Here is an 11973-nt window from a genome sequence, read left to right on the forward strand (position 1 = left end):
CTATTATGACTTGCCTGGTGAACAAAATAGCTGATGTAAATGCCCCTGAAAACCATGCATGTGGTCATGCTGCCCCCCTGTGGACAATACGCCACACAGCCCAGCAAAGGCACTCCCAAAGGGCTCAGTCAGAGGAATCAGATCATATACAAAGGACTTTTCTCCTCTGTTTGGAAGCTCATGCTCTACCCTGAAATTTTAGTGAATATCTGAACCACAGCTTCTCAAACATTAATGTGCTTGTTAAAATTCAGGTCAGATTCTCACTCAGTAGGTCTGGGGTGGGACTAAGAGTCTCTAACCATCTTCCAAGTGATACTGATGCTACTGGCCTATGGATCACTTTGAGTAATGAAGGTCTTAAGTATCATATGGAAATGATATAACAGCAACTATTTATTACCACGTACCAGTTCCTGAGCCAGTTAACCTATATTAACTTACTTAAGTCCTCAAGACCCAGGGGAGTAGGTGCTACTTATCTCCATTTTTTAGATGAGGAAACAAAAACAAAGAAGGCAAGTTGCTGTATCATACAGCCAGTAATAAGTGTACCTTGGGTTCTAATTTAGGCACTTCTAGCTCCAAAGCCTACAGGAAGCTAACTCCAATGGTGTACAGATGACCTAGGGAGGGGCTGTGGCAGGAGACCAGCAAGGGCACTGCAGTGAGCGATGATGAGGTCCAAGCCAGGGCAGGGGCTGTGGACAGAATTTGGTGGTAGACTGGGTATGGGTATAAGAGAGGGATCAGTCTAGAGGAGACTTCAGGTGTCTGGCTGCACAGCTGGAGAGACGAAGGTACCAGCTATTTGCTGAGTTAGGAAACATGAACAGTCAGTTTCAGGGGGATGGTGAGTTCAGTTTTAGAAATGGTCAATATGAAGTACCTTTTGGTCAGCTGTGTGAGATATGAGGAAGTAAATGGACCTAAGCATCTAGAATTCAGGAGATGATCTGGTTGTGGACAAATTTTGGATGTTGGCATATATGAAGCCATAAGTGACTGAGGTCCTCTAGAAAGCACAATCACTATCCTGGGCCAAAGTCAACACAGCAGTAATCAGAAGATAGGGCTCAGGAATCCAAGTCTCTGGCTGCAGTGCAGGCTGGAGCTGAGGAGCAGGCAGAGCATATGACTATGGGCTGCCGGGAATTCAATGAAATGCTTCCTGCCCTCAATCAGCAGAAATAAGGACAATGCTACAGAGAAAGACCAGACCAATAAAGGTTGGGAAATATTTATTTTCATTAAACAAGGTCATAAATAACAAAGAAACAAATTAGGTCCCCGGCTCTGGACCGTGCAGCAGGACAGGGATAGGAAGTTGTTGAGTGGAATGGTGGAGGGGCCTATGTATCATCTAGACAGTCACAGAAAGATGGGCTTCAGGAGACTGCTCCTCCTGCCCTTAGAAATGACGTGCCAGGGCAGCAGGGGGAGGCCGCAGTGTTATGATGAGGCAGCTGGAAGGGGACAAGGATTGGGGATCCCAGGCTATACTGTTTCTTTGAAGAGTGACAAGGAAACCACAAATGGCAAAGAGAAGCTGTGGGTCTAGAAGAGGCAAATGGGCACTTTGCACACCTCCAGGGACCAAGGATGAAAATGGTTAAATTGGAATATTAAAAACAATCCCACAGGCTGTGGCTTTGTGCACGGGCTGTAATTAACCTGGGTAGGTGAGGGCTCAGGAGGGCCCTGGAGCAGCCTGGCCTCAGTCCAGGGCAGGTGCCCAGACATGTGGGAGTGGGAGAGTGGGCCCTTCTCAGATGAGAGGCCATGTGCTTGGACTGGCTGGACTTGATCTTCAGGCTGTGGTGATGCTATCCGCTACCCCTTCCTATACCTAAGGATGGGATCCTGGCCTCCCCAGGTCTCCCAAGCCTGAAAGAGTAAGACTGGGATAAAAAGGTACCTGACCGGTGTTTTATTTGCAAGAGAAAATAAGGACCAACCTGTGCATGGTCCATCCCATGAGGTAGGGCAGGACCATGCTAAGAACAATCTCAAAGAATGGAGGTCCCTGAGCCTGGGGAAACATTTAGACCCAGGTGCATCACCTGATACTAGGAATAGAGGCCCAGTGGCAGCTCTAATGGCAGCTTCACCCTAGGCAAGGCAGGGAGAGACAGGGGCTACCCCTGTACAGGAAATGGGTAGGGGCTAGGGAGCTCTGGGCTGGGGAGACCAATGCTGGTCAAGGGCCCTGGAAAACAATGCTTTTGCAGCAGGAATACATGAAAGGGTTTGTATATCAGGGGATGCCCATTCTACAGGAAGCCGGTGTCACATGGCCGGGCAGGATGGTAAGGAGGAGACAGCGGCATCACAGTGACCTCTGGCGCGATGTATTTATAACAGAGCTCGATGCTGAGGGAGGGATGGATAGCAGGTCACTAACAGCCAGGAAACATGCTGTCAAGAGTGGGAAGAGAAGGGGAAACAAAATGTCAATGGTGCTGAGGTTGAGAAACCCTGCTCTAGGTCTCTACAAGGCCTCCATGGCCTGCCGGGCTTTCTTTACAGCAGGGCAGGAGAAGGCAGAGAACTTCTCTAAGAGCCTGGATAAGCACAGATTCCCACTGAAGCCTCCATGTATAAGGGCACTCCAAGAAGAAGTGCACATCCCAGTGGGCAGTGGGGTAGGCACAATTTCATCTCAACCTTAGTAACTACCCACCGGACCAGAACACGCAGAAACAATAAACTACGGCTTTGTAGAAACACACATGCTGGGCTCTCTGTTGAGGAGAGGAAGCGAGGCATGGTGACGCAAACCAGGCTGGGGTAAGGCAGAGACGTTTACAACCTTGTAAATATCTGTCTGTTAGAGGAGGCCAGCATTGCTAGGGTCCTTAAGCTCTTCCTTACCACTGGAATCCACCGATGGGCTCTGCAAACCTATGCCGGATCAGGAAAGTGGCAACAGCTTCAGCTACCTAGGAAAGGGGGAGATATTCCAGGTCCCATGAAGGTTAGTGATGAGGCTCAACCCTGGAGATCCTGTGGACTTCTGTTGGAAGGTTCAGCTCTGTGGTAGACTCATGAATCCCATAGGTCTGAGGAGCTTGAAGTCAAAAGGACCTGGCTCTTGGGAGGACTGGGAGACTCCTTTCTACTATCTTTAACAGGAATGGTTCTAGAGAGGTCAAGAGGAGTGATGAGAAGGGCTCATCTCCTTAGACTTATAAAGCACCTTTTTCCTACAGGAGGTGCCCATATTAATTCTTAGTTGTGCTTGTAGTTCAGGGAACAGTTTCTATCCCAATCATCCCCTTCTACCATCTGGTTTTTCGGGGGAAATGGGGAAGTAGAGCTTAGAATCTTAATCACAGGACCCTGGGATAAAATAATCAAAGTGCCAGCAGCTCCTCAGTCTATATAGAGAAAGCCAAGCCCATAGCCAGGGAAAGGTTTGGGGTCCTTGAGGAACTGCATCTACACAGGCCCCACACGGCTTCAGGCAATGCAGGCCAAGACTCAGAAGTCCATCCCATCTTTTGTTAGAACCAAGGTTACTCTTACAGTTGGTCTTTTTACTGACCTCAAGCATCAGACTCACCTTATCTGGGGCATCTTCATGGACTGCATGGCCACACTGAGGTAGGACCTGCATCTGAAACTTCCCTGGATGGAAAACAAACAAAGGCAACCTCAGAAACTAAAACAACCCTCTCCTTACCACCCCTGCACTCCCACAGGTTACTACAGAAGCCCAGGTCTTTCCCATTTCTACCACCACCCCTCAATATTCTGGACTCAGTAACTGGGCTTTGATGAAGATGGTAATACTTAAAATAGTAATCTTGGGGAAACCATTTTCCCTTCACTGTTTTCTCTGGTTACTATCTAGTATGTACTTACTATGGGCCAGGCAAATAGGATGAATTCTGTTCTCAGGGGATTTAGAATCCAGTGGAGGAGTAAAATACAAAAGCAACAAAAGCTGAGTCACCTCTCCCTTCTGTTTCCTAAAGTACTACTGTGAATGCATTTGGATCAAACATAAAGCAACAACAGCTTGTGACCCTCTTGTTCTGTAAGCTTATATTTTCCATGCCGCTGGAGCTTGTCTCTCCAGGAGCATGTCATTTCCCCAAGAATAGGGGCTGGTATTATTACTTGCTCTATATTCCTAATGGGGCGCAATTTAGTAAGTCCTGGATGAACGAATGTATGAACGAATGACCAGACCCAAAACTTAACAACTCCAACCTCTCCCTGGTCTTTTTACTAAATCAGGCTCTGATGACTAGGGATGTATTTTTCATTCCTCTTTGGAAGAGTGCATAGAAGGCATCAGGGAGAAGTCACACATATGAATAACACTGTGTCAGGTACACATAAAATAACATGATCATGAGCAATCCTCACAATTATTCTAGGAGGTGCGAATATTGCCAAATCCTCCTTTCCTATTTTATAGATGAGGAACCTTAGGCTCAGACAACCTGAATTATTCATTCAAGTTGCACCATGAATAAGTAGTGAGTTTCTAGGATTCTGTAACTAATTCAACTGATTTGAACACAGTGCAGGAAAGGCTGTATAAATCTATGCAGTCTTAACAATTTTCCTTGTTTTAGGGGATATCGTGCATCCTAACCCTTTATTCTCTATACTCACGGGATGCTTTGAAAGAAAAGGTGGTCTTAGTGTAACCCACACTGGGGAAACAGGAGAGCATCTAATGAGGAATTGTGAGTGCTTTCTGGATATAATGATAGGTATCATTTCTCAGACTCTTAGTTCTCCTACATTTTCTCATTTAAACCTCACATAACCATATCGAGGTATATCGTTATCTCCATTTTATAGATGAAGAAACTCAGGATTAAAGAAGTCAGCAATTCACTCAGGTCACAAAACCAGAACAGTGATTCAAACCCAGACTGTCTAATTCCAAAGTTGGTGATGAACATTGGTCCTGAATGCTATTCTAGTCCAGGTCAACTGCTTTTAGATAGTAACAGGGCCCATGTCTGATTCGTCTCTATCTGCCCAGCGTCAAGCACAGGTCTTGCACAGAAAGGGTGCTGATGAAAGTTTGCTTAAATTGAAGTTAAGAGTGTATGTCTAATCCTAGCATTACAAATATCAGTGCCATAAAAATCACACAGTCCCAGCACATGGTCCTGCCCCAGGCCTCAGGACACTACGTAGTCAGAGGAAGGTAAGGGTATGAGGGTCTGGGGCCAGAGTTTTAGAAGTCCGTCAAAAGCCTGTGAACAAGTATTATGAGGGATTACAGCTCCTCTCTCTGTGGAAAGCTCATGGATGGCTAAAGGAACAGTCTGAGGGGCCCATGAAACATCCAAATAGAGATGTCCAGCAGGCAGTCTGATACCTGGGGCAGGTCTAGAGCTCAGAAAAGAGGTGTGAGTTAGACATTTAGCTTTGGGAGTCATCAGGGTATAAGTGGAAGCCATGAGACTGCCCAGGGAATAGTAAGAAGAGAAGAAGGAAGGTCAAGGACAGAACCTGATTAAGCCTGAAACTTTGGTCTTAGAGTTGACACCTTCTTCTTGCCATTACCAGAAGTTGCCAATGCCTACTGACTCTACCTTTACCAAGTCTTTTGCCCATACTACACCAAAAGCATCCACAAAATTGGTCCCACTGACTCCACTATCATCTGCCAACACAGCTCTGCACCTTTGCACAGTATTCAATATGCCATTTTCTTACTCATACCTCACGATCACTGTGAGACAGCCATCAATTTTCTCATTTTTCAGATTAAGAAAACTAGCTTAGGCAGATAGAGTAACTTGCCTAAATAAAAAAATTAGTAGGAAAGTATTAGTATTCAGAGCCCTTGCTTTTACCACCTCACCATGCTCTTTTCTAAACAGAATTTATACTTTTTTGTATATGGATTATCTTCGGCCTTTCCCTAAGAAATCTATAATAATAAAAATAGTCGGCAGAATTCAGAATATATACTTTCAGAATATTATATACCTAGAGAGTACTCAAAATGAGAAGTAACAACTGCAAACATCTGTTAATAATCCGAACATGGAATGTATGAAGTATGAATCTAGGAAAGCTGGAAATTGTCAAAAATGAAATGGAACACATAAACATCGATATCCTATGCATCGTTGTTGTTAGGTGCTGTCGAGTTGGTTCTGACTCATAGCGACCCTATGCACAACAGAACGAAACACTGCCCGGTCCTGCGCCATCCTTACAATCATTGTTATGCTTGAGGTCATTGTTGCAGCCACTGTGTCAATCCACCTCGTTGAGGGTCTTCCTCTTTTCCGCTGACCCTGTACTCTGCCAAGCATGATGTCCTTCTCCAGGGACTCATCCCCCCTGATAACATGTCCAAAGTATGTAAGATGCAATATCGCCATCCTTCCTTCTAAGGAGCATTCTGGCTGCCTGCACTTCTTCCAAGACAGATTTGTTTGTTCTTTTGGCAGTCCATGGTATATTCAATATTTTTCACCAACGCCACAATTCAAAGGCGTCAACTCTTCTTTGGTCTTCCTTATTCATTGTCCAGCTTTCACATGCATATGATGTGATTGAAAATACCATGGCTAGGGTCAGGTGCAACTTAGTCTTCAGGGTGACATCTTTGCTCTTCAACACTTTGAAGAGGTCCTTTGCAGATTTGCCCGATGCAATGCGTCGACTCTACTTTGAGGAGGCAGCTCTTCCCCAGTCATCTTTTGAGTGCCTTCCAACCTGGGGGGCTCATCTTCCAGTACTATATCAGACAATGTTCCACTGCTATTCATAAGGTTTTCACTGGCTAATGCTTTTCAGAAGTAGACTGCCGGGTCCTTCTTCCTAGTCTGTCTTAGTCTGGAAGCTCAGCTGAAATCTGTCCTCCGTGGGTGACCCTGCTGGTATCTGAATACCGGTGGCATAGCTCCCAGCATCACAGCAACACACAAGCCCCCACAGTACGACAAACTGACAGACATGTTCCTACACATTAGTGAGCTGAAATGGACTGGTATTGGCCATTTTGAATATGACAATCATATGGTCTACCATGTTGGGAATGACAACTTGGAAGAGGAATGGCATTGCATTAATTGTCAAAAAGAACATTTCAAGATCTATCCTGAAGTACAATGCTGTCAGTGATAGGATAATATCCATATGTCTACAAGGAAGACCAGTTAATAGGAATATTATTCAAATTTACGCACCAACCAGTAAGGCCAAAGATGAAGAAACTGGAGACTTTTACCAGCTTCTACAGTCTGAAATTGATTGAATATGCAATCAGGATGCACTGATAATTACTGGTGAGTGGAATGTGACAGCTGGAAACGAAGAAGGATAGGTAGTTGGAAGATATGGCCTTAGTGACAGAAACGATGCTGGAGATCACGTGATAGAATTTTGCAAGACCAATGATTTCTTCATTGCAAATACCTTTTTTCACCAACATAAACGGTGACTATTACACATGGACCTCGCCAGATGGAATACACAGGAATCAGATCGACTATATCTGTGGAAAGAGACGATGGAAAAGCTCAATATCATCAGTCAGAACATGGCCAGGGGCCGAGTGTGGAACAGATGAATAATTGCTCATATGTGAGTTCAAAGTGAAGCTGAAGAAAATTAGAACAAGTCCATGAGAGCCAAAGTAAAACCCTGAGTATATCCCACCTGAATTTAGAGGCCATCTCAAGAATAGGTTTGATTCATTGAACACTAATGACCGAAGACCAGACGAGTTGTGGAATGACATTAAGGACATCATATATGAAGAAAGCAAAAGGACATTAAAAAGACAGGAAAGAAAAAAAAGGCCAGAATGGAGGTTGGAAGAGACTCTGAAACTCGCTCTTGAACATCGAGCAGCTAAAGCAAAACGAAGAAATGATGAAGTAAAAGAGCTAAACAGAAGGGCGGCCCAAGTAGACAAACTAAAGTATTATAATGATATGTGCAAAGAGCTGGAGCCAGAAGACCAGAAGGGAAGAACACACTCAGCATTTTTCAAGCTGAAAGAACTGAAGAAAAAATTCAATCCTTGAGTTGCAATAGTGAAAGATTCTATGGGGAAAATATTAAACGATGCAGGAAGCAGCAAGAGAAGATGGAAGGAATACACAGAGTCATTATACCAAAAAGAATTAGTCGACCGTCAACCATTTCAAGAAGTGGCATATGATCAGGAACCGATGGTACAGAATGAAGAAGTCCAAGCTGCTCTGAAGGCATTGGTAAAAAACAAGACTCCAGGAGTTTATGGAATACCAGTTGAGATGTTTCAACAAACAGATCCAGTGCTGAAATGCTCACTCATCTATGCCAAGAAATTTGGAAGAGAGCTACCTGGCCAACCGACTGGAAGAGATCCATATTTATGCCTATTCCCAAGAAAGGTGATCCAGCCAAATGCAGAAATTATCAAACAATATGATTAATATCACAAGCAAGTAAAACTTTACTGAGGATCATTCAAAAGCCACTGCAGCTGTATATCGACAGGGAGCTGCCAGAAATTCAGGCCAGATTCAGAAGATGACGTGGAACCAGGGATATCACTGGTGATGTCAGATGGATCCTGGCTGAAAGCAGAGAATACCAGAAGGATGTTTACTTGTGTCTTATTGACTATACTTAGGCATTCAACTGTGTGGATCATAACAAATTATGGATAACGCTGAGAAGAATGGGAATTCCAGAATGCTTAATTGTGCTCATGCGGGACCTGTACATAAATCAAGAGACAGTTGTTCAGACAGAACAAAGGGATACTGCGTGGTTTAAAGTTAGGAAAGGTGTGCATCTGGGTTGTATCCTTTCACCGTACTTATACAATCTGTATGCTGAGCAAATAATCTGAGAAGCTGGAGTATATGAAGAACAGAGCACCAAGATTGGAGGAAGACTCATTAACAACCTGAGATATGCAGATGACACACCTTGCTTGCTGAAGATGAAAGAGGACTTGAAGCACTTACTGATGAAGATCAAAGACTACAACCTTCAGTATGGATTACCCCTCATAAAGAAAACAAAACCCTCACAACTTGACCAATAAGCAACATCACGATAAACAGAGAAAAGATTGTAGTTGTCATGGATTTCATTTTACTTGGATCCACAATCAACAGCCATGGAAGCAGCAGTCAAGAAATTAAAAGTTGCACTGCACTGGGCAAATCTGCTGCAAAGAACCTCTTTAAAGTATGGAAAAGCAAGGATGTCACCTTGAAGACTAAGGTGCACCTGACCCAAGCCATGGTATTTTCAATCGCATCATATGCATGTGAAAGCTGGACAATGAATATGGAAGACCAAAGAAGAACTGATGTCTTTGAATTGTGGTGTTGGTGAATACTGAATATACCGTGGACTGCCAAAAGAACAAACAAATTTGTCTTGGAAGAAGTACAACCAGAATGCTCCTTAGAAGGAAGGATAGCGAGACTGTGTCTTACATACTTTGGACATGTTGTCAGGAGGGATCAGTGCCTGGAGAAGCACATCATGCTTGGTAAAGTACAAGGTCAGCAGAAAAGAGGGAGACCCTCAATGAGATAGACTGAAACAGTGGCTGCAACAATGGGCTCAGGATCAGGCAGTATTTCATTCCGTTGTACATAGGGTTACTATAAGTCGGAACTGACTAGATGGCACCTAACGACAATAACAACATAGAGTACTTTCTAGTTTTTAATTCCTTTTTCAAACACAGTGCTTCATTTTAACCCTTACAACTCAGATGAAGGTAATATTATAACTTCCATTTTTAGATTAAAAAAAAAGAAATCGAAGTTCACCAAAGAGAAATGACTTGCTCATAATCAAACAGTGATCAGTAGTAAAGGTAGATGTCAAATTTGGGTCCAACTCAAAAGCTTTCTTTCCACATATCGGAACATTAATTTCCATATGACCCTTCACTTTTCTCTGCCTTCAGAGGCTGACAAGCGCCCAGAGACATCACTTCTCGATAACTTACCTTGCATTTGGCCAATGGTCAGATCTTTATCCAGCCTATCAACACCTAGAACACAAAAGAACACAAGAGAGTCCTTAAGTAGCTTACTAGAAAAGGCTCTGTGAAAAAGGGTTTGTTGTTTAGGTAGTAAGTACAAATTGTTACAAACTGTACATGTGATGCCACTGTCAATTCATATTGATGCCAAGCCTAATTCCCAGAGGGTGTATCCTCACCAGATGAAGTCTCCCAGGCTGAAGTTCCCCTATACTCACTCTGCTCATTTAAACTGGCTTAAAAAAACAGGGTTTTACTTGTTAGATTCTCACTGCACTCAGGGCATGCTTTTACCACTATATCTAGCTCTAGGAGAAGAACTTGGGCTTGAGCAGGTATAGAGGCCAAGCCAGAATTAGCCATCCCAGGGGGGTGGTTACGCTGAGTTAGGGTTAAGAATTTGGTGTAGGAAAGAAAAATGGCACATATGAGTGAGGATGGTACTCCACTATGGCAGAACCAAACTCATTTGGTGAGGAGTTTTAACAAGGACATTTCCAGGTGACAATATACCCACACCACATATACACTTACCGGCCAAGAGCAGCAATTTAGGAATAGGACAACTGAGAAACAGATTGGATAAGCCTCGAAACCAGCCATCCCAGTATTTTTCTGTTTTTGCCAGTTCAATTCTCCAGGTGTATGGATGGTCCTTCTTGGTCTGGAGGAGTAAGAACAAGTTGAATCTCCAAAGACAAACCCTGGAGTAACAGGATAAAAACTAGGTGTCCTGGGAAAAGGAACGGGAAGGAAACTAGCACTTCTTAAGAGTTTACTGTGTCCCAGACATTTTAATACAAATTTAATCCTTATAATAGCCTTGTGAGATAGGTTATTGTAGTAATTACCATTTCTAGATACTTAGATGTTTACTTTTTACTTCTATTAGCTTCAGTGAACTTAGAAAACTTTAAGATCGCAAGGTTATAAATGGTAAAGCCACAACTGTGCTTTTCTTTACCCAGTTGGTAAAAAGGATATATCATCAAAAGGATAATTACAAAGAACACAGTGCAGTATGAAAAAGAAATGCTTATGATATAATATTAAATTAAAAAAGTGAAGTACAAAATGAAATCTAAGTTAGGATTGCTACTGGAAAAATGTGGTATGCTTATGGGAAAGACCTGGAAGGGAAAAGTGAAAATAGGTTTATTTATTGGTAGTACATTTTTCTCTTATATTTTGATTTATGATAATGATGTAATGTTCCTGCATAGTAATTTTAAAAAGAAAATCTGACACAAATATGAAAAATGTCTACATCTGCTAAATCTTGATAGTTGGTAAGTGGACAGGCACAGAGTACCATCAATATTAGTTGAACAAATACAAGATTCTCTGTACTTTTCTGCTTAATTGAAACATTTGAAATAATATAATTGAGATAAATAACTGGGATACTATATCAATGAAAATATGATAAGTTATAAGTTGACACAACACAGCAACATTTTGTGTTAAAGAACTGGATGCAGTATCAGGAAACTTGGATCTTCTAGTCATGTCTTTGCTACTGACTTGCTCAGATTCCTTGCTTCTCTGGGCCTTGGTTTCCCATCAGTAAAAGGAGGCATAAAGGTACCTTATGGCTTTCATGCTCTCATTAGACAACTCCCTCCACATTCTTCTAATGATTATCTTCCAGACATAGCACCCTTTAAAGTGAACTCTAACTCCCTTTTCAACCTGGAACCTTAGCCTGTCCTATTACCCTGCAACACCTTCTATTTATGAGCTATTTTTAACAGATCAGCTCCACTGTCCGAGACAGGGCATTATCTTACTAATCCCTTCCATGTGTACGCTGGACTTCACATGCAGGCGACAAACTCAAGGTAAGAGAACTTCCAAAGTTAATAATATTTTGTTAGTAAATAAATAACTTCATTTCAAGCCCTAAAATTTGCAAAAGCAAAAGAATTCTAGATAGAATTAGAGTTGCTCCTGTAGGGTACTGAAAATAAATCCTTTCT

General features: G+C 42.8%; 1 protein-coding gene across 1 annotated transcript in view; it reads right to left on the minus strand.

Annotated features, from left to right (window-relative positions):
• Nucleotides 1-1683: 1683 nt before the first annotated feature.
• The window catches only part of PPME1 (protein phosphatase methylesterase 1), a 68314-nt gene continuing 58024 nt past the window's right edge, over nt 1684-11973 (minus strand). The window contains exons 10-14 of the mRNA XM_049889838.1: nt 10529-10658; nt 9959-10003; nt 3566-3630; nt 2875-2942; nt 1684-2418 (exon numbers count right to left, since the gene is read on the minus strand). Of these exons, the coding sequence (XP_049745795.1) occupies nt 2400-2418; nt 2875-2942; nt 3566-3630; nt 9959-10003; nt 10529-10658 (327 nt within the window). The 3' untranslated portion in view covers nt 1684-2399. The remainder of the gene's footprint in view (nt 2419-2874; nt 2943-3565; nt 3631-9958; nt 10004-10528; nt 10659-11973) is intronic.

The sequence above is a fragment of the Elephas maximus genome, chromosome 7 (assembly GCF_024166365.1).
Source record: "Elephas maximus indicus isolate mEleMax1 chromosome 7, mEleMax1 primary haplotype, whole genome shotgun sequence".
NCBI classification, from domain to species: Eukaryota; Metazoa; Chordata; class Mammalia; order Proboscidea; family Elephantidae; genus Elephas; species Elephas maximus.